A 21530-nucleotide genomic window follows, 5' to 3' on the forward strand; every position below is an offset into this window, starting at 1 on the left:
ATCAAGTAATTTACACTACAGCTGAGTAGATCAGGCATTTTAAAAAACAGTAATAAATAAAAAGCTAACCAGCCAACATGCTAAGAGCTAGAAAAGTAGTTCACAATATCTGGACTTGGTTGGAAAAAAAGGGAGAGATCATCACGGTTTAAAGTTAGACTGGTGCTGGGCTTTATAGGATGGGCAGGACTGAGAAGAAATGAATATAGCTTAGGAAGAGCAATAGCACAAATTATCATTATAAATGATCACTGTCTTTGCTTCTTGTTATTTTCTAAGATTTACTGGTGCTAGAAATTGCCCTATATGGCCTTGTTTCATATTTTCCTGAGAAAAATAGAAGCAACAGGAAAACTTCCACAGGCTTCTGCCACCACCACCCACTCTGCCCCCTAGCTCATTAGCCTCTTCCTCTTAGTACTGAGGTTGGACCCCTTCTACTCCAACTAACCCTTCGTATGCCTACTGTCCAGCAATCCTCCTTTCTTCCTCTTCAGTGTTCCTTCCCTCTGGATTGCATCGATTTCCATCAGTGTATAAAGCATGCTATAATTCTCCCAATTTTAAAAAACAAACCCTCAAATCTTATATCCCTTTCTATGGCTCCATTTTTGTTTTTAAGGCGAAACTTGTGAATAAGTTTTTCTACATTCACATCTCCAATTTCTCATGTAATTTTCTCTTTTTTTTTCCCCCTTGGTTGTTCCCACAGCATACCAAAGTTCTTAGACCAGGGATATAACCCATGCCACAGCAGTGACAACACCAGATCCTTAACCTCCTAGGCCACCAGGGAATTCCTATTCTCTTTTAAATCTGCTCCGGTCAGACTTCCAGAACCACTACACTGTTATATCTAATGGAGAATTCACATTCATCTTTCATGAATCAGCAGGAGCACTTAACACAAATGGTCACTCCCTCTTTCTTGAAACATTTTCTTCATCTGGCATTCAGGCCACACATATTCATAGTTTTTCTACTGAGTTCTTCACCTATAGCTCCTCAATCACTTCAGCTGCTTCCTCCACCTCATCTCCATCCTCTAAGCCTTGGAATTCCTCAGGGTTCAATTCTTGGACTCCTCTCCCTTCCCCTCCATTTACTTTCTAGGTGATCCTTATCTCATGGCTTTAAATACCAGCTATAAACTGACAACTCTCAAATTTACCTATCTCTTCTAGATCTCTCCTCTGAGCTCCAGACTCTTACATTCAGCTTCTCCATTTGAATTTCCAAGTATAGTACCTCCAAAATGTAACTCTCCATTCTGCTCCCCCTAAACCTACTCTACCTAAGCCTTCTTGAGTTTTGGTAAATGGCAATTCCATGTTTCCAGCTCCACAGGCCCCAAAATCTTGAAGCCTTCCTTACTCAACTGTCTCTTAACCTCCCCTCCTACCTAGTCCAGCAGCAGATCCTGTAGATACAGCTTTCAAAATATCTCAGAATGTCAACATTCCACTAGTTCCACTGCAACCACCCTGGTCAAAGCCAGGATTCCAGCAACAGCCTATTCCCTGTCCTTCTGATTGTACCCTTGCTCACTTCACCCCTGAGGTAACAACTCTCCAGTGGCTTCTCATCCACCAGAAAGAAAGAGAGCCATATGCCCAATATTCAGTTACCAGGTTTTATACAAGCTGGCCTGTTATCTCCCTTACAAACTCTCCCCCACCTGCTCACTGTGCTCTAGCCGTATTGTGCTTGCTAGTGTCCCTAGAACATCTTCAGAGCAACTAGCCATTCCCACTCAGCCCCTATTCTCGAATTGAGGCAGCTAAAGTTCTTACCTCCTTCAGGGTATGAAGAGGCTAGAAAGAGTGGGAGGGAAGATGAGGCTTGGTGGAAAATGGTTAGCAACCCCGTGTCAGGATGTGGAAAGACGGTAGGTCCTTGCAGCACCAGGACTGATGAGGGAGGCACTGAAGACCAGGCAGACTTCTGAAATACCTGAGGGTGTCTTGGAAACTCCAGCCCAGGCACAGGACCCAGAATCATAGCCCACGAATATATGAGGCAGTACCAGGTGGTACTAAACCACAACCAGGATGAGATTGGACTGGGATCCCCTCTCGCTGCATTAACATCACAGCCTTTTATGTGATTAAGTTTTTTGGACTCCACTTACCGTGTGAGGGTCGGGTTTTACTACACTTCATATTCCCACTGCCTAGAATGCTTTTTGCCTCAGATACCTGCATGGCACTCAACTTCTCAGTGAAGCCATCTGGCCACCCAGAGTAAAATGACATCACCACCACCCTACCCACACACTCCCTACTCCTGCTTTATTTAGCATGTTCCATCACTTGGCAAAGTATACATTTGATTTACTTATTATAATCCTTATCCCAGCTGAATATCCATGAAGGCAAAATTTTTATCTATTTATTTACTGCTAAATACCCGGCACCTGAGACACTGCCTTGTACATGGTAAGGGCTCAATAAATTCTGTTAAACTGGAATTAACACTCTCTCACTAATGAAAGCAGTAAGACATAAAATGTCCTTAAACATTCTTTTCTACTCTACAACAGTCTGCTCAAAAATGAGTTACATCTTCATCTTCTGTGGTTGTTTCTCTTTGAAAGATGTCACAGAAGAATATAACAGATCAGCCATGAAGACTGTAATTAGACTCCAATTCATATGTGTATCATATCTTTATAGTTACACATTATTACACAATAATACAAATTCATGGAATCCCTGGTGGCTCAGTGGGTTAAGGATATGTTATTGTCACTGTTGTGGCATGGGTTTGATCCCTGGCCTGGGAACTTTTACGTGCTGTGGATGCAGTCAAAAATGAAAAAAACAAGAGTTTCTGTCATGGGTCAGTGGTTAACAAATCCGACTAGTAGCCATGAGGTTGCAGGTTCAATACGTGGCCTTGCTCAGTGGGTTAAGGATCCAGTGTTGCTGTGAGCTGTGGTGTAGGTCAAAGACGTGGCTCGGATCCCACATTGCTGTGGCTGTGGTGTAGGCTGGGAGCTGTAGCTCCGATTCAACCCCTGGCCTGGGAACCTCCATATGCCGCAGGTGCAGCCCTAAAAAAACAAACAAAAAAACCCAAAAAGAACCCAAATCCATATATATATATATATATATATATATATATATATATATATATATATATATATATATCATATCTTTATAATTACATACCTTTGTAAAAGAACTGCCTAATTTAACCAAGGGCACGGTAGGAAATTCTCGCTTCTCACTCATTGTCAAAGATCCTGCATTAAGGCTATAGAGGTTTGACATCACAAGCAAAAGATCTGATGTGGTTTTTACAGGCAGAAAACGGCTCCTCGGAACATTAATACCTAGAGAGTTCTCGAAACTTTTAATGGCAGCCCCTACTGCAGTTTCTAGCTGAATGACATTTAGGCCTCCATCCAAAGTCTGTAAGAAAGGGAGCAGGAGAAAGAAAATAGGTTTTAGCAACTTAGTTCCATATAGGCTAGTTAATATTTGGGGAGGGGTTTCAAAGATCCATTAAGGGAAACAAAAGATTTGAGAACTGACATTTCTCAAGCACCTGCCATATGCCAGATGCTTATATGTATGTGATCTTTTTTCAGTATCATAATTCTTCTGTTCAGTAACATTTCCATTTTACAATAAAGAACCGAAGGCTCAGAAAACCCATGCAGATGCCTGTGGCCAAACAGCCTATAAGTGTCACAGCAACAAGACTATGGTAGGTCCTCTACTTTTGAGCCTAGTGCTCTTGCCATTACCACAGTCCAGTGTCAAATAAGGGCACCATGGCTTGCTCGGCACACTAAAGGGATGTGACTCTGAAAGATGGGGCCGGTAACTGGAGAAATTGACCAGGCAGAAAGGAGTGACCAATGGAACAGATGGGTCAGAGGGAGTGGGCAGTGGGTCTGTGTGTAGAACCAGGGAACCTGATGGGATGCAACTCTGGCTTACCTTTGGATTCACAATGATTTCCATGTCAATAGCATTCTGCTCCTGCAGTCTTTTAACTGCTGCAAGAGAGATCCATAGGTTGTTTGTGTTAAATATTTTGAATTTTGATACAGACTTGAACTCATCAACGTGTGGTTTTGGCACTTGGGCAATTTCCACCAGTCTCAATTTGCCTTCATACTGAGTAAGTGTCCCACCCTGCAAAGGTAGAAAAGAGTACCTCCACATCTCTCCCAATCACAGCATTCCACACTGTTTACAGTCTATGAATGATACAGCAAAGACACTGATGATAAAATCCTGCTGAAATAAAACGCATTGGCAGTGATTCAATCTGTGATACAAAGCATCACACGTATGAAGGTGGAACCAAAGACAGTAATTCAGGTTGTCTGTCATTTTGTGCTGTATACATGTCCTCTTGTCCATAATAAAAAGCCCTAGGAATACACCAGAGTCTTTCTCACTTTCCAAAGATCTGCTAGAGGAACAGCCATTCCTCTTATCCCCAAACCACTGTATCCCTGAACCTCCCAATCCTACCACCTCCGAGCCTGCTCTGACTACCTCTAGGATAAGAAGTGTAAAGGCAAGACAGAGGCACATGTGGATGAGAAGTGACCTGAGTGACCTCAGCCCAGGGGCCATGGAAGTGTGGGAAGAGGGGAACATTAAGAGGCACAGAACCCAGCCCATGGACCAACCATACCAGTAGTCACACACTGCCCACTTTTCTCACTCCCTGAGGATAGCAAGAAAACCTTATGTACCATTTTATCAGAGGCCAAGTGTCATCATCACTAAACAAAGTGAAAAAAAAAAATCTTTGCTTTGCATCAAACTGCATTTTTTGAAATGACGCAGATATTACAGTGATAAAAAACATAAAAAAATACACTGTAGAAATAGTAAATTTTCATTAAAGGAACAATGAAATAAAAACACTTAAGTACCAAACTATAAGAATATTAGAGGTCTGAATAATCTTACTGAAAGTGATCTCACATATGTTTCAGATTATCCTATAGGCATATGAGGAATTTTTTTCAGTTAAAATTGCCCATATAGATTATTCAAGATATAAAGATGATTTTTTTACCACTATTAAATCTAGATTTATATATACATTGTTATATCAAATGGAACATAGGGTACTCTAGAATTCTGTCCCACGCTAGGTTATCAAGTGGATAAATACAGGTTTTGCTTAATACAGAACTTTCCAGTAAGAAGTCTGAACTATGATATGTGAAGATGTGAATCCCCAAACTGCTTCCTCTCAGTATTTACCTTTACATCTGCACGTGTCTTATTTGTGACCTCCATGACAAATTCACAGGGTTTTCCATTGGGTGGGTTCATTAAATGATTAAGAATATAAAGATCCACTGTGGCGCCCAGATTATCTATGTTGGACACAAAAATATACTCTTTGCCTTCACCTATAAAGGTATCAAGCAAACCAGAGTTGTAGAAACTTGCGTAAATATCTCCATGACCCGGAGGGTACCAAGCTTCTGTATTTTCCCCTGAGTATGATACATCCTTTGCCACAGGCAGTAAAGACTCCTTATTAATCCTCGGGTACCTTAAAAAAAAGAAAAAGGTTGTTCCAGTATCAACTCTGTAGAGCACTGCAGATCTTTAAGTAAACAATCCATTTAAAGTTAAATAAAACCTCCCTCCTTTTCAGTCTATCAGTAGTAATTGATCATAAGTGAATCCACTTTAGAAAATCTCTCATTATCTGTGTTGCCCCCAAAATCAGCTTCCTAGATAGTAATACTTGCTAAAAAAGCATTCCATAGGTTTCCATTGTGGCTTAGCAGTAACAAACCCAGCTAGTACTCATGAGGTTTTGGGTTTGATACCTGGCCTTAATCAGTGGGTTAAGGATCTGGCCTTGCCGCAAGCTGTAGCATAGGTGACAGATGTGGCTCAAGATAGCGCTGCTGCATCTCTAGTAGGCTGGCAGCTGCACCTCTGATTTGACCCCTAGCCTGGGAACTTCAATATGCTGCAAGTGGGGCCCTAAAAAGCAAAAAAAAAAAAAAAGTATTCTATAGCTATTTAGATGGGAGGACACCCCATATTTTTAAGATAGTAATATATTTTATGGCTCTCCAAGAGGAAAGATATATTAAGTAAATTTTCTCAAATATATTTGCTGATGGGAAATGCTGTCCATTCTCACCAACAGACATATTCAGGGGTGGTTCTCTTTCTTCCATAGAAAATCAACAGCACAGATTGTCTGCCTCTTACCTCTTGTGAGAACCAGGATCTCAAGCAGATTCTCTTTTAAGAAATAGAAGTTACATAATCACAGGAGTTCCCATTGTGGCTCAGCAGTTAACAAACCTGACTAGGATCCATGAGGATGTGGGTTCTATCCCTGGCCTTGCTCAGGGGGTTAAGGATCCAGCATTGCTGTGGCTATGGTATAAGCTGGCAGCTACAGCTCTGATTCGACCCCTAGCCTGGGAACTTCCAAATGCCGTGATGTGGCCCTAAAAAAGCAAAAAAAAAAAAAAAAAAGAAGTTACATAATCAAGGAGTGATTATAACTATCACATACCCATTAACAAATATTCAGGAGTTCCCGTCGTGGCGCAGTGGTTAACGAATCCGACTAGGAACCATGAGGTTGCGGGTTTGGTCCCTGGCCTTGCTCAGTGGGTTAACGATCCGGCGTTGCCGTGAGCTGTGGTGTAGGTTGCAGATGCAGCTCGGATCCCACGTTGCTGTGGCTCTGGCGTAGGCCGGTGGCTATGGCTCCGATTCAACCCCTAGCCTGGGAACCTCCATATGAAAAAAAAAAAAAAAAATTCAGCCTTTAAGGCATTAAACACTTGCAAACAGTCTTTGGCACACATACATCTTGAGGCTGCTCTGTTTAAACAAAACAAAAAAGTCCTTTCCCAGGAGTAACATCCCCCAGAGTTAATTTTATTACTCCTTTTACCTGCTTTGATTAAAAGTGTAGATTTTCACACGACAGTGATTATACTTCTGTAGTATTTTTTTTGTATCTTCATCTGTGTTAAAAGAGTTCATCAGAACAAGAGGGACATCAGTATTGTAGGTTTTGTTCAAATGCTAGGGAGGAAAACAACCATCGGATTACCCAGACTTACTTTTCCTTTGCTTCAAAGTGTAAAATTAACTCTCAATAGTTACTTAAAAAATGTCCAAAACATCATCTATAAGTTGCAAAATATATAGGTTTGAAATAAAATATAATTACTTGCCATAAGCCATTCTGCCAAGCAATTAACCATATACTTTCTCACAACCCAATGAGACAGAAACTACTGTCTTCATTTTACAGCCCAGAGGGGTGTCAAGTCAGCAGCAGAGCCAGGACACCCCCAACTCCCAGCCCCTTGGTCCGACTTGACCTGGGTGCCTAGCCACAGTGCCCTATGGCCTTTGTGGATGGGAAAGTGCCGACTAAGCATTTTGTACTCTGTGTCCAAAGCGCTATGGGGATGAAAGTACAATGTCACCAAGACATGTGTCCCTCTTCTCTGGATTCAGCCTAAGAAGTGTAAATCACACCCCAATTGAAATCTTTTCCATCTCTAAGAAGAGCTAGGAGGCAATGTAGAGCTGAGAAGAAGACAGGATCTTAGAAGTCAGACTGTCCCACATTCAGAGTTTGATTCTGCACTTGCTAACTAGCTAGGGAACCCTGGGCAAGTAAATAAACCTTTCTATACCTTGGTTTCCTCATCTGTAAAATGATAATAGTGCTTATTTTACAGAGTTGATGACAGGAACAAATGAGTCAATTCATGTAAAAAACGCAGAATAATACCTGGTGTTCAATAAGTGCTGGATAAATGTCAGCCACTACAATTGCTCTTATTACCATAGTTGCCAGTACTGTGTGAGACACTAGGGATAAAGAGATGAAACAGCTAGGGCCATCACCCCTGAAGAGCTTATGCTTATAATTAACGACCTTATCGTAAGAGAGATGCCAACAATAGTTCTTAGCTTCCGTGGCACCCAACCAGATATGTGAAATTCTCCCCAGCCTCCCAAAAGGGGTTAATAAAGCCAGATGATCCCAGCTGTGATGACAGCTACCATGAGAAAGAAGGGGAAAGAGGGTGGGGTGATCAAAGGAGAAGAATACAAATAGATCCAGAGATTTCAGCAACTACAAATCCTATTTAAACATCGAAACCTTTTGCATCATCCTAAGGATCTGCCCTTAGGAACACCAAAGCTGTTTTAATATACTAATAAACAGAGTACAGATAGCAAGCCCCTTGACTAGCTCAAATCCACATCTGTTATAACATTTATAATAACCTAACAACTACGAACAATTGTGGTAACTCATGAGAAAGGCTAAACATTACTACTCACTTCGATTTGCTGAACAGTCAGATCCAAAAAGGTATTCTCATTTCTCACACCAATCAGACTCTTCGGGCCTTTGCAGCCCATGCTGGTTCCCAAACCACCATTGAGTTTCACCACCACCAGCTTGTTCAGCACAGAAGATATGTTATCAGGTAAGCCTCGGGCCTTTATCTTTTCATAGGGTTGAATCTGGAATTTAAAAAGTAATATAAAAAGAATAATTCAAACAGCTCTATGAGAAGTTACACCAAATCAATACCAGGGTTATTGCCATGCTCGCTTAAAGAGTCTGGCTTTCTCTGCGGAAAGTTTCAACTACATTTCCTTTAACGTCCAGGGCCCTTCTGGTTCAACATTAGGTTCTTGTTGGCAACTTCCCTTGCGCACGCACAGTGGTTCGCTTATAGTACAATGGAGTACAAGAGGGGAAAAAATTAGTCTATAAACATTTGTTTGGCTGGTGAGAACATCCAAATCTCTTGGACTACCTTCAAAAAATCCGAATTCCTGATTTGCTTCAACATAGCAAATAGGATACACAAAATTCATCAAATCTGTAAATATTTCTGGTGCACTATGAATGCAGTGCAGTTCTGGAGAAGTATATATATGATCTCACAGTTCTTGGTAACATATTTGTGCTATTCCTGGACACAGTGCCAAATACTCAAAACAAGCTAACAGTACCTGCTCTGTTATGGTTCACAAGGGTGTGATTATTGCAATCTGAAAGATTTTTTTTTTTTCCCAGCAAAAGCAAGTTTGCCTGTAAGAAAATGAGTTGTGTAAACAGTAAAACAAGTTTGAAATGAGCACAGAGCCTTCATCTCCAATTCCTCCCTCATAGGAAAGAAACAATGACATAGTGGAAGCTCAAACGCTTTTGTTTAAGAAGAGGCACAAGCAAGACTAAACATCTTATAACAAGAATGAAAGCTTTTAAAAAGGTCACATTGTATTTTTTACCCATTTACAGAATATTTATTGTTATTTTTGTTTAATGGTCTAGGTCATCAAGTCTACTCTTTAGTAACATCATGGTGGAGGACAGATAACACCTGAAGGGATGAAAAAATAAAACCATATAGTAAATGTTCAGCCAACACTTTGCTGTTTATGTTCTACTACCTATGGGTATGTGTGTGAGAGAGAGACGGACAGACAGACAAGACTGGGAAAGAAGGTGTGTGTGATACAGTCTGTGACTAGGAAAGAGTGTGTGTGTGTGTGTGTGTGTGTGTGTGTGTGTGTGTGTGTGTGTGTGTGTGTGTGTGTGTGTGTGTGTGTGTATGCAGATGATGGATGAAGTCTTTTACAAGGAAAGGAGTTGATAAGTTCACACTCCACTGACTCATCTGTGGAGGCAAAATCCCTATATACTTGGTCAAACATACATTTATGTCATGTGTGGATTCCTCACCACATGATTCCTGCTGTTAACAGTTCTTTCCACAAAAATTAATCTGACTCTCATTTCCTTTACCCTGCAAGATACTATATTAACTGCCAAGTGAAAATGAATACATTTTCCTATGTGGTATAAATAATGAGGAACATGAAGCACTCCCCTCTAAGACTCTCCAAAGGTTATCACTCTAGTAGGACTCATTCTGAAATATTTCTTAATGTGGTAGGATTACCAACCTACCTGGTTACCTGCCTCTAAGAAGTCTTCAGCAGTCATTTATATTCAAAAGGAGGGCAGGTGACAGAAAAAGACCAGAAGTGGGAACAGCCCTCCTGTGGGCACCATGGCCCTCCAGTCCGTCCTACCCAAACACTGCGACACTAACCACTAAGGAAAAGAAGAGGGAGACAGCAAAGAACAGACCGCAGTGGTTGCTTCCCTGGTAGGGCTTGGTCCAGGTGAGGGCAACATATGGGTGATAACAACACAGATGCCCAACACACACAATGCCTGTGGCCCAGCTGACTGAAACTCTTTGAAGGATATTTTAAATTCACTGTCGTGAACATCGTTTAAACAAACAAAGGATTTCAAAGAATACAGCATGGGAGAAAGTCAATTTAAGTGCCACACTACTAAAAATGTAAGAGTAGATGACAGAGCCGCAACCTCTTGTCATCCTGATGTACTATGGTAGCTTGGAATCCCTTCTAGCACAGCTGCCGAAATCAACCAGTCAGTACAAGGAATGTCACTATGATACAATGGCTTCAAGCATCCATTACCAGACAGGAGAATTTCTTGGGAGCATTACATTTACTCAAAAGTTACTAGCAAATGCGACCAAGCCAATAATTTTCTGAATTATCTTTTAAGCGCCAACAATTTCCATTTAGAAGTTACCTCTGACTTCCTAGAAAAGAGCCTGACATTTACATAAGTCTCACAAGGGTGTGAAAAGTCAATTTAACTGAACCCCTAGTTCTATATTCATTTTAGGAAAAATTGTTAGTTCAGAGTTTTTAATCTATTTAATGTTTGAGTATATTTTTAAAAAATAGAATACATAGAAGCAATTTTTTTTTCTACATAAGGTGAGACAGGCCTATGTTTTCTTTTTTTTTTTGTCTTTTGTCTTTTTTGTTGTTGTTGTTGTTGCTATTTCTTGGGCCACTCCCACGGCATATGGAGGTTCCCAGGCTAGGGGTTGAATCGGAGCTGTAGCCACCGGCCTACGCCAGAGCCACAGCAACGCGGGATCCGAGCCGCGTCTGCAACCTACACCACAGCTCACGGCAACGCCGGATCGTTAACCCACTGAGCAAGGGCAGGGACCGAACCCGCAACCTCATGGTTCCTAGTCGGATTCGTTAACCACTGCGCCACGATGGGAACTCCAGGCCTATGTTTTCTGACTTCACCTAATAAACTTTCATTGTGAAACACAGTATATACAGAAGTTTATAAAATACACATATACGGTTGAAAGGAAAACCTAAATTTAAAAAGAATACTGCCATACAGCAGCTGCTTCCATGCACCTGTCTCTGATCATGTTCGTTCCTCTTCTACCCTTAGTGGTAACAACCACCTTGACTCAGATTCTCCGTAGTTTTGCCACCTACGTATGTATTCATAGTAACAATATTTTACTTAATTTCGTCTCTAAACTTTTAAATAAAGTGAGTCATCCTATAAAGTATCCTCCTGTGACTTCTTTAATTCAGTATTATTTTAAGAATTATTCACATTAATGTATGTAGCTATAATACATTCACTTTTTACTGCCATCTAGTATTCAATTTGCATATCCATTAAGAGATAAAACTGTCATTATTCACAGATGATATGATTTTTATTTATTTTTTATGGTCACACCCATGGCATAGGGAAGTTCTCAGGTCAGGGACTGAATCTGAGCCATGGCTGTGGCAACACCAGATCCTTTAAGCCACTGTGCCCAGCTAGGGATGGAACCTGTACCTCCACAGTGACCTGAGCTGCTGCAGTCGGATTCTTCACCCATTCCACCATGGTGATAACTTTAATGGTATGATTTTATATGTAGAAAAATCTAAAGACCTCATGAATAAACTGTTAGGATAATATGAGCATAGCAACATTGAAGATACATGGTTAATATTTAAAGAAAAACCACAAAATTGCTTTTGGAGCCCTTGTGCACTGTTGGTGGGAATGTAAAAATGGTGTGCCCATTAAGGAAAAAAATATGGTGGTTCCTAAAAAAAATTAAAAATAGAAGAATTGTATGATCCAACAGTTCCACTTCTAGGTATATCCCCAAATAATTGAAAGCAGGGTCTCAAAGAGATATCTGTACACTCACCTTCACAGCAGCATTATTCACAACAGCCAAAAACAGAAGCAATTCAAATGCCCATCAACACATGAATGGATGAAACAAAATGTGGTATATACACATGTGGAATGTTTTTCAGCCTTAAAAAGGAAGGAAGTTCAGACACTTGCTATAATATGAATGAACCTTGATGACATTACCTTAAGAAAAAATACTAATAGAAATTTTTTGCCTACTGTGCAGATCAATTAAAAACCAAACATAACCTTGTTGCCTTAAATTTCACCAGGAGGAAAAAAAACCTTCCAACATCATGTATATTCATGAAAAAAAAAATCTTTAGTCCACATACCATAAAGAAAATAACTACTTAGAGAAAAGTAAAGAAAAATCAGTTTTCTTCATATTAATCAAACTTCAAAACATGCCTTTTACTAGAATGCTTTAAGAAGACAATTCCTTATGACTGAATCTATGGAGGTTAAATTTTTCCCTGTATGTGGAAATTTTATTCTATAATGGTGATAAAAGGTCTCAGCCTCAGAATTATTTTTAACACTACACAATTTGGCCTTCAGCCAAAGGTATATTAAATATACTTTTAGTTTTAATTAAAATCTTCGCAAGATTGGCATCTTAAGAACTTGAGTTTAAATTTAAAATGTACTTCTGAATTACTTTTCAAATATTTGGAGTGAAATAAAATAAGCTGATCCAAGCATAACATTAAATTTTAAACGGAGCTAATAAAGATTTGGGGGCACAGGCCCAGGAAACTCACAAGTAGAGAGACTTGTTGATCATTGAGGTGAGGGCCCAGAATTCCCTGTGAAATGCCGTATTTAGAAACTTGCAACCCCAAGTTAAGTGGGCAGGGAGTCATCCTACCCCTTCAAATGTCAAGGAACCATGGTTCTTTAGGTAGTGTTTTCAGTATAACACCTACTTGTCTTGATATATCTAATTCTTAAAGCAGCTAATTAAATACTCTGGAGAGGAAGTGACTATGGAGAGAATGGAAAGAAGAGTCACAAGGTATGAAGTAACAGGGTGTGACCAGGGAAGAGATGTCCAGAGTCATCAAGTTAGTGTTGCTGTTAGAGACCTCAACGGAAGAAAAAAAAAAAAAGCAGCAGCAGCCTCAAATGGATGTCCTTCACTTATGTTCCAAATAACACCAACCCCAACCCCAACACAGACAGACACGCACACAGAGAAAGGCACCGATCACATGAGTCCTGGAAGCCAAGACGCTTTTGGTCTACAACTAATTACAGGTTAAATTAGGTGGTAAGCTCAACTTTCCATCACATAAATCATCCTATATGCCAGCACAAGTTCCCTCTGTTGGTGTTGCTGTTTACACCCTCTACCAGGGACCTCACCAAGCAATCCCACAGAGTTCAGTTTATTCCCACAAACCAAAGGGTCCTGTGTTAGCAGGTTGCTTGGCAACGGCTGAAGTTACACTGGACACACCTAGTCACAGAGACATTTTTAGACCTGCCCTCCACTTTCCCCCCTTCAGCTCCCCCAGGAGAATGCACAAAGACATCCATTCAGGCTAAGATGGAGGTGTTGGGAGACCACAGGGAGTACCATGCACTGCTGGACACGGCCTCCATGATACTCTGATTGAGTCACTTTAGTCAATCACTAGTGCTATCTTTGTGCTTTCTACTTCATCACCCTGTTTGTCTTTCTCCCAGACATGAATAGAATTCAGTCTTCTAAGACCTCTGCTACAAGTATATATACAGTAGGGCAACCCATACAAGTGAGGTAGGGCAAATGGCATGAGGCTTCCTGCAAAATGCACAGGGGAGATGAGGCCACTCATAATTTAAGCAAAAGAACATAATTTAAGCAACATTCAACCCTTTGAGGTATCAATCTAGTTTTTCTGCAGAAAGATTCTTTAAAATATCTTTTAAAAATTGTTTACCATGATCTGCATCTTGCCAAGTCTGTTCATAACTTAGTTTCCAGTTAGAAGAAAAGCTGAATTCATCACATAGTCATGGAGACACACTGTTCCCATTAGCAAGAGTATAACCCAGTTCTTGGTAGCATATTCGTGCTATTCCTGGACACAGTGCCAAATACCGAAAACAAACTAACAGTACCTGCCCTGTTATGGTTCACAAGGGTGTGATTATTGCAATCCAAAAGTTTCTTTTTTCCCCAACAAAAGCAAGTTGGCTTGAAAGAAAATGAGCTGTACAAACAGTAAATAAGTTTGAAATGACGCTCCATATGTACAGGAAGTATTCCAAGAACATCAGCTTAGTCACCAAACCCTTATGCACAGAGTCTGCAAACCAAGGCCTGAACTAGGTACCTTCATATATTGTCTTTTCATTTCATATTTCTAACAGTAACGACCAAATTCTGAGTCATTTGCAAGCTCCTACCAATTAATTTAATGACAGAAAAATCATACTTAGACCAGAGATTTTCTCATTCAGGAAAAGTTGGTAAATCATCTACATTATCACACACACCACCAACATGCTCACCAACACCCTCTCAGCCACCAAGATGAGCTCAGAGGGCAAATAAAACCATCCTATATGGGAATGCCCTCGAACTTCTGCCCCCAGATCAGACCCTCAGGACCTTCCTGCATCTCTACCTTTGTTGCTTCCTCTTCCTTCTGGCCACAGGAACAGCTGTCCCCCACCCTAAGGCAATCTCTCTGCCCATCTCAAGGTCCCCATTTCATCAATCACCCAATCTCAGTGGCAGCCCCTCCCTCTCTATACCTTTCCATCAAATACTTGACATCTAAAAAACAAAGAAAACATCAATGTATATACTTACTCATCATTTTCCATACTCACAACCTTTTCTCTCCATCTTCTTAAAGGCAAAGCTTCTTGAAAAAGCTGCTCCACTCATCTCTACTTCCTCACCTCCCTTTCACTCACTCACCCAATGCAATTTGGCCTTCTTATAGATCAGTGTACTGCTCTTACCAAGCTCATCAACATCCTCCTAACTGCTAAACCTTGTCAATAATATCAATACTTCTGGAGTTCTCTTGTGGTGCAGTGGGTTAAGGATCTTAAGTTGTCACTTTAGCGGCTCAGGTTGCTGCTGTAGGGTAAGTTCAATCCCTGGCCCAAGAACTTCCACATTGTGCAGGCACAGCAAAAAACAAAAACATTAATACTTTTCTTACGTGGCGTCCTCAGCTGCATCTGACATAACTGACCACTGCATAAATCTTGAAATGCTCTATTCTCCTTGCCTTCTGCAACACTACGTTCTATGTTCCTCCTCAGAGTTTCCTGGTGGCCTGGTGGTTAAGGATTTGGCATTGTCACTCTGTGGCTCGGGTTTGATCCTTGGCCTGGGACCTTTAACATGCCTGAAAAAAAAAAAAAAAAAAAAAATCCAGGAGTTCCCGTTGTGGCGCAGTGGTTAACGAATCCGACTAGGAACCATGAGGTTGCAGGTTCGGTCCCTGGCCTTGCTCAGTGGGTTAACGATCCGGCGTTGCCCTGAGCTGTGGTGTAGGTTGCAGACGCAGCTCGGATCCCGCGTTGCTGTGGCTCTGGCGTAGGCCGGTGGCTACAGCTCCGATTCAACCCCTAGCCTGGGAACCTCCATATGCCGTGGGAGCGGCCCAAGAAATAGCAACAACAACAACAAAAGACAAAAAAAAAATCCAAACAAACAAAAGAAGTTATTTTCCTCCTTTCGCTGCCTGTTCCTTTTCAAGCAGATTTTAAGAAGACCTCGTCTTTCCAGACAATCTGCTCCAGTCTCATGTCTATGGCACCAAGACACACCCAACTGCCAAGCCAAGAGTCTGCTCACATCTGTCCAGTGACCAAGTCCTGTCAGCCTCATGAAACTGTCTCTGCTGCCACCACTGGCAGCCTACTCACTCTCATCTGTGTTACCAGAGTGGTCTCTATGGTCTCCTTTCCTCCCTCCAACTCACCTTCTACCTTGCAAGTGGTGATCTTTTAGAAGAGAGTTTGAAATCCTTTCTCTCCTGATTACATCACTCACTAAATAAAGCACTAACAGCACAGCAGAGATTATTAGCTGCCTATATCAACATCTTCCCCATCCATTTCTGAACCCTGATTTTCAGCCAGACACACCACCATCCGAAATAAGAGACCACAATTCCAGCCTCCATTGCAGCTCTTTGTGCCAAAGTTCTGGTCATTGTGATTAGCTGGAAATGAGTTGAAAGCTTTCCAGGAAGTTGCTGTGAAAGGGCAGGAGATGTGCCCTTCTTCCTTCTTCCTGCTGTTTGGAACAGAGTTGTGATGATTAGAGTGCATTCAGGCAGTCAACAGGGACCAGAGTGAGACAGGCTGAGGATAGCAGAGTGGCAAGACTGAGAGGCCCAGGTTCCTTCTTCCACTAAGACTTCTTTACCAGCACAAGTTTTGCATGGCTTAGAAACTTGATCATTTAAAAGACATTTTCAAAAGAGGCTCATAAATAATAATCCTTTGGGGGCACCAGCAAGCATATAATGGATGAAAACCAGTGGTTTGGCTGTCCTGAGAAATGTATGAAATTGCAAGGACATGCTAAAGGGATTGATGTAGCTGCTGTTTCACCACCTGATTAAAATCACTGTAATAAACTACATCAATTTCAGCATGAATCATGTCTTTTGATAACAGACTGCTTCAGAACTGAACGAGGCAGGATGGGACAGTAGCTGAGAACAGGCTTTAAGCCAGGCTGCTTGGGTTTGAAACTTAAAAGACTCCAGTACTTCTTAGGGCAAATTATTTTTCTGTTCAAAGTTTCTTTTCATCTACTTCATGATTTGTTATGAAGTAAATGAGACGATGTATGTTACGTGCTAAGAAAAGTGCACAGCCCAAAGAAAGAACACAAGTGCTGGCTGTGCTATCACATCACTGACTCTGACACATTCTCCTTCCCCAACCCACATTTTCACATTTCTGAAACCAAGATGCATCATACAACCAATGAGATCTTACAATTAATTGGTTGCACTTGTTTTCTTTCTCAGTGGTACCTAAAAGGTACAATTTATAATCAATGGCACAAATTTGAGAAAATCTAGTTGAATTTCTCTTGTGCCTCCAAGTCACAAACAGCTCAGTGATCCCAGGTATGGGTTCCATCCTATCTTCATCCAGTTACATAGAGCTTGGGGATAGTTTAAGACAGGGTCAGCAAACCACAGCCACTGGGACAGTTAGGCTGCCGCCTGTTTTCACAGAGTGCCACAAAACATAGCCACTATCATTAGTTTATATATGGTCTATGGCTGCTTTCATGCTACTGTGGCTGAGGTGAGCAACCATGACAGAGACTATACAGTCTACCAAGTTTCAAACAAAAGTGGTGTCATGACTAATTAGAAATCTGATTTCAAGCAGCCATTGTTTTAATTAAAAAAAAAAGGTACGGAATTAGCATACATTATATTCTATTTTGATAAAGAAAACCTAAATCCAAGACTTTGCTCTGCACAAAAAGATACTTTTTACAACCATAATATTAGTGAGATAATTATAATACAATCCTTCTGTAATAAGGAAACAAACAGAAAGATCACATACTAAACATAAACTGAGCCTAGAAAAGTATATTTCCTAAGAAAGTTCTTTTATCTTCTTCTACTTATAAATTATAAGAACACAAGACAAACTATCAAGTATATATTAAAATTTTTTCCAGCTATTAACTCCCTTTTTCATTTTTTTAAAATTAATTTTAATTATTCTAAAATATATGTCAACTAGACATACAGACAGGGAAACATGAGGGTAATTTTTTCAGTGGTGGAGGAAATCAGCTGTCGTATTCATACACTGAGTCCCACGTGTCCAAAAGCAAACATTTGTAAGAAGGAGTAACAGGTCCTTTCAAAGAATAAGTCAGAAATCTTGGCACCAACACTATTCTGTAAACAATTACACTTACCAGCACCAACCCAATAACTGATGCACAATATCCTTCAAAACAAACTGCTACCTCAGATACTAACACTGACCTTAGCAAAAATCTTCACAAGAACTGTTACTAGGAGCCAGAATCATAAAAATTACTTTTTTTTTTTTTTTTTGCTTTTTAGGGCTGCACCCATGGCATATGGAGTTCCCAGGCTAGGGGTTAAATCGGAGCTATAGCTGCCGGCCTACACCACAGCCACAGCAACATCAGACCTGAGCTGCATCTGCGACCTACATCACAGCTCAAAGCAACACCAGATCCTTAACCCACTGAGCAAGGCCAGGGATCAAACCTGCATCCTCATGGATGCTAGTCAGATTCATTAACTGCTGAGACATGACGGGAACCTCAATAAAAATGACTTATTTTCACCTTAAGTCTCACATTGCCCTCTGAGGAGAGCCAAACTTGAACACTGTGCCTTTTTGTTATATTAAAGGTAAGGATCATTGCAATCACTACAAATAAAAGTATGGTTCTATATTAACTAAAACAAGCAATAAAATTAATATAAATAGGCCAAAGGAAAAAATCCAACCTATTGTTAATCAAAAGTTTGAAAATATTTTTCATCTCAACTGGCAAGTATTTTTTAAACGATGGTATCCAATGCTTTAATATAGTGAGACTGACAAGAGACTGTGGGTCTCTACTCAATGTTAATTCAAAGAAGCCTCTCCTTTCTCTGCCTACCTGATCTAAAATATTACCCCTACCCTGTACCCTTACTTTATTTTTCTTCATGTCACTTATTACTACTTGAAATTACATTACATGTCATTTACTGTCCACACCTCCACCAGATGGTAAACTAAAAACTAGATGAAAGTAGGGCTTTATCAGTATGGTTCTCTACTAATACACTGTTTGCACTCAAAATATAGTTACTGGAGTTTCCACTGTGGCATGGTGGCTTAAGAATCTGACTGTAGCGGCTCAGGTTGCTGCAGAGGCGTGAGTTTGATCCCTGTACCAGGATCCAGCATTGCCACAGCTGTGACTTGGATTTAATCCCTGGCCCAGAAACTTCCATATGCTTTGGGTGCAGCCATTAATAAATAAATAAATATATATATATACACACACACGCATATATATGCACACACATATATTGTATATGTGTGTGTGTGTGTGTGTGTATATATTTACTGAACCAATAAGTTAATGTGAACGGGAGTGCAAACTAGTATACTCTTTCTGAAAGTAATTTGAAATATGTAACGAGTAACTTTAAAAAGTTTATATCCTCTAAACGCAACACCATTTAATATTTATTCTTAGAAATAATTCAGAGATGCAATGATTTATATATAAGTATATTCATCACAGAGTTTTTATAAAAGTGAAAATATCAGAGTCAACCTACATGTCCAACTGTAGGAGACTCCCCAGAAGCAACACACACTGATACACTTGTACTAACTCCCTACACACCACACACTTCTGTCAACTGTTTCTAGTAATGTATTTCCTTCAAGTGGTGAGTTACATTCATTACCTTATTTCCGACCATCAAAAAATTAGGAAAAAAACATTTGATTTCCAAACTTCTGCCATGCTCAATGAAAGATGATCAAAGAACTAATCCCATAATGGTCATCAGCTGTCCTTCCTACAATTTCACCTGATCTTGTACAACTCAATGCCAAGAACACTGCAAAGCCTCCCCTGCTCACTAAAGCTTACACCCCACAATGAACAGACGAATCTTTTAAATACCTACCCACATCCACACAAATGGGCACCCAATGAAAATGGGCACCCAATTCTTTTAATAGCTACAATTTCTTTCAAGACAAAGGCAACCCTTCACGTCTACCCTGAGTTTAGAAGAGAACAATCTAAAAACATGGATGGAGTTGCTCTTTAAAGACAATTCTACATATACCTTAAGGCTTTCACTATGTGGATCTTCAATAAAACTCATAAAACAGAATAGTACAGCTAATCATTTTTACAGTGGGGAGCATTACATAGTTTATCCTCACTGGCCTGACAGAGTATAGACCTTATGTATTCCAGCAAGTTAAAGAATTTTCCAACAGGGAAAAATTGTTAGAGATAGATGAGCTTCTTCAATTGCAATAAAAACTACAACTATCAATATATCCGACACAAAAGAATTATAGGGACATAAATTATAGTTCACCTACTTGATGGAATATTTCACAAAAAATAAAAAATAAAGAATTAAATTATTCATGTTCATAAATGAAATACATATCAAGTCAAATATTCTTATAACAAATATATAAAAATATATTCACAATCAATGACAAAAATATTTAAATATGAAAGTTACAGAATTTAAAAAAAGAAAAGGAGAACCATAGGTAATCTTAATACAATTCTGTTGTTCTTACTGTGCCCTGGATTGTACCTGACATCTAAGAGGAACTTAGCAAATATGTGTTGATGTAAAACAATAGTCATCATTTATTGAGTCTTTAGCAGAGCGCCTAGCACATAGTAAAAATTCATTCTCAATAATACTCATCAAAATCCTACTTTTATTATGTCTACGTTTTATGAGGGAGGAATCTGAGACTTAAAGCAGTTAAATAAGTTGCTCAAAGTTACATGACTAAGAAGCAATGAAGCTGAGATTTAAAACTCTAGAGTCTGAAGTTCCCACTGTGGCACAGTGGGTTAAGAATCTGACTGCAGTGGCTCAGGTCACTGCAAAGGCACAGGTGTCATCCCCAGCCCAGCACAGTGGGTTAAAGAATCCAGCATTGCTGCAACTTTTTTTTTTTTTTGGTCTTTTTGCCTTTTCTAGGGCCGCTTCCCATGGCATATGGAGGCTCCCAGGCTAGGGGTCTAATCAGAGCTGTAGCTGCCAGCCTACACCACAGCCACGGTAACTCGGGATCTGAGCCGCATCTGCAACCTACACCACAGCTCACAGCAATGCTGGATCCTTAACCCACTGAGCGATGCCAGCGATTGAACCCACAACCTCATGATTCCTAGTTGGATTCGTTAACCACTGTGCCATGATGGGAACTCCCATTGCTGCAGCTTTGGCATAGGTTGCAGCTTCAGCTCAGATTCAATTCCTGGTCTGGGAACTTCCCTATCCCATGGGTGGGGACATTAAAAAAAAAAAAAAATACTGGAGTCTGTGTTCTTGACCTCACTGCCAGTAGAGTTCAACTGGAAAAAAAAAAAAAGGTGTTAAATACACTGAAGGCAGAATGAATTCAGTATGCAAATGCAAGTGGTTTTGTAATGGTGGAATATTTTAATGACTAAATCTGAGCATGAGGTAATTTTTCAGATAACTGTTGACTAAGCATATGATTAAGAAAACTGTAGCTCAATATTATGAGATTACAGATTTTAAACTATAAACAAATTGCTCAATACACATTAATGAATGTAGAGAAACTAAATTACAAGGAAGTCACTAGCTCTGATAAAAGGTGCTGAAAAAAAGAAAACAATACAGGAAAAATTAAAATTAGCCATTTCCTCAGCAGTGACCAAGGACTCTAAGAAATCTCAATTT

General features: G+C 40.1%; 1 protein-coding gene across 4 annotated transcripts in view; it reads right to left on the reverse strand.

Annotated features, from left to right (window-relative positions):
* The window catches only part of UGP2 (UDP-glucose pyrophosphorylase 2), a 55370-nt gene that overhangs the window by 2047 nt on the left and 31793 nt on the right, over nt 1-21530 (reverse strand). For all 4 annotated transcript variants that reach the window (XM_047781950.1, XM_047781947.1, XM_047781948.1 and 1 more), the window contains exons 4-8: nt 8331-8516; nt 6916-7049; nt 5241-5538; nt 3951-4148; nt 3174-3416 (exon numbers count right to left, since the gene is read on the reverse strand). In XM_047781950.1, coding sequence (XP_047637906.1) covers nt 3174-3416; nt 3951-4148; nt 5241-5538; nt 6916-7049; nt 8331-8516 — 1059 coding nt within the window. The remainder of the gene's footprint in view (nt 1-3173; nt 3417-3950; nt 4149-5240; nt 5539-6915; nt 7050-8330; nt 8517-21530) is intronic.

This window comes from Phacochoerus africanus, chromosome 5 (assembly GCF_016906955.1).
Source record: "Phacochoerus africanus isolate WHEZ1 chromosome 5, ROS_Pafr_v1, whole genome shotgun sequence".
Lineage (NCBI taxonomy): Eukaryota > Metazoa > Chordata > Mammalia > Artiodactyla > Suidae > Phacochoerus > Phacochoerus africanus.